Here is a 1,349-nt window from a genome sequence, read left to right as displayed (position 1 = left end):
AATGTACATTATGAAAGTATATGAACGTACTCACATAGTAAAGCGATTGAAAACAAACAAAAATTCTCGATATTTATATTAATCTAAACTTTATGTAAATTTGGGAGTTATTCATGTATTTTTATTGTGTGGGTGGCTGATAACCGTAACCTCCATATTGATTAGGCGGAGGTGGGCCTTGTGGTCCAGGTGGAGGAGGCATGTGTCCACCAGGTGGTCGTGGCGGGTACTGTGGATATCCTTGCCCTGCCGGCGGTGGAGGGTAACTTTGAGGAGGATACTGAGGATGTCCATAGTGTTGTCCCCCTTGCGGTGGATGAGGACTGTAAATCTGTGGTTGTCCTCCTGGAGTCGGTGGCACGTATGTTTGCGTCGTAGTGGGTCCGTAGGCAGGTTGTTGCTGAGGGCCTGGCGGTGGAGCGGGACCTTGCGGCGGACCTGACGGCGGCTGGAATCCACTCGGAGCTGGACTCTGAGACGGTTGCTGTTGCGTCTGCGGAGCTGATGAGAAGTTCTGCTGCGAAGCGTTTGATGGCGGATAGCCTTGCTGATTTGGCGGCGGCGGTCCGTATCCGGAAGGCGGCTGAGCCGTGCCCGGTGGCGGATAACCACCTGGTTGTGGACCATAACTGTTCACCGTAGTCGGACGACCATAATTTGGCTGTGTCGCTGCGGTGTATCCTTGCTGCTGAGAAGCGTTCGGCGGTCCGTACTGATTCGGTTGACCGGGAGTGTATGCAGATCCTTGTGGACCTTGATAGTTCGAGCCAGGGCTCTGACCAGCGTATTGAGCAGGATAACCTTGCTGAGAAGGTTGCTGGGGATAGCCCTGTGGACCTCTATACTGCCGCGGACCTGGTGCGGTTGGAGGCCTATTTATTGCAGGTCCTTGGCCGGGCATCACAGGTCCGCGATAACCTTGCGCCATTGGTTGGCCTTGATTGAACGTCGACATTGGCATTGTTGGCTGTGTGTTTGGCGGCATTTCCCCTCCGGGACCAGCTGCACCACCCGGACCACTTGGAAGCCCTTGTGGGTTCATCATACCATGCTGAGGACCATTGGGAATACCTTGAGGTAGTGGTAATAAAGTCTGCAGATTCATAGGAAAAGGGAAAGAGGACGGAAGAAAGAAGAGGAAGGAGGCGGAGAGAAGAGGAAGGAAGAGGAGGGAGAATAGGGAGAAGGCAGGAGAAGGCAGAAGAGAGCAAGCGAGAGAGGGGTGACGGAGGGGAGGAGAGTGAGGAGGAGAGGGAGAGAAGAAGGGGGAGAGGTATAGAGAGAAGCAGGAAGAGGAGACAGGGAGAGAATAGGGAAGAGGATGGCGGGAGGAGAGAGGGAAAGCGGCT

The 1,349-nt window shown here is 54.0% G+C and overlaps 1 protein-coding gene across 1 annotated transcript; it reads right to left on the bottom strand.

The window, feature by feature from the left end:
• LOC105556131 (basic salivary proline-rich protein 2-like) lies at positions 1 to 1,105 on the bottom strand. Its single transcript, XM_012003202.1, has one exon. The coding sequence runs from the start codon at positions 1,103 to 1,105 to the stop codon at positions 122 to 124; it is 984 nt and encodes a 327-aa protein (XP_011858592.1). The 3' UTR covers positions 1 to 121.
• Positions 1,106 to 1,349: the final 244 nt, after the last annotated feature.

The sequence above is a fragment of the Vollenhovia emeryi genome, unplaced genomic scaffold (genome assembly GCF_000949405.1).
Source record: "Vollenhovia emeryi isolate VEMERY1.0 unplaced genomic scaffold, V.emery_V1.0 DF940309.1, whole genome shotgun sequence".
Classification (NCBI taxonomy): Eukaryota; Metazoa; Arthropoda; class Insecta; order Hymenoptera; family Formicidae; genus Vollenhovia; species Vollenhovia emeryi.
The sequence above is the reverse complement of the archived record's forward strand: the minus strand, read 5'-3'. Positions and strand labels throughout refer to the sequence as shown.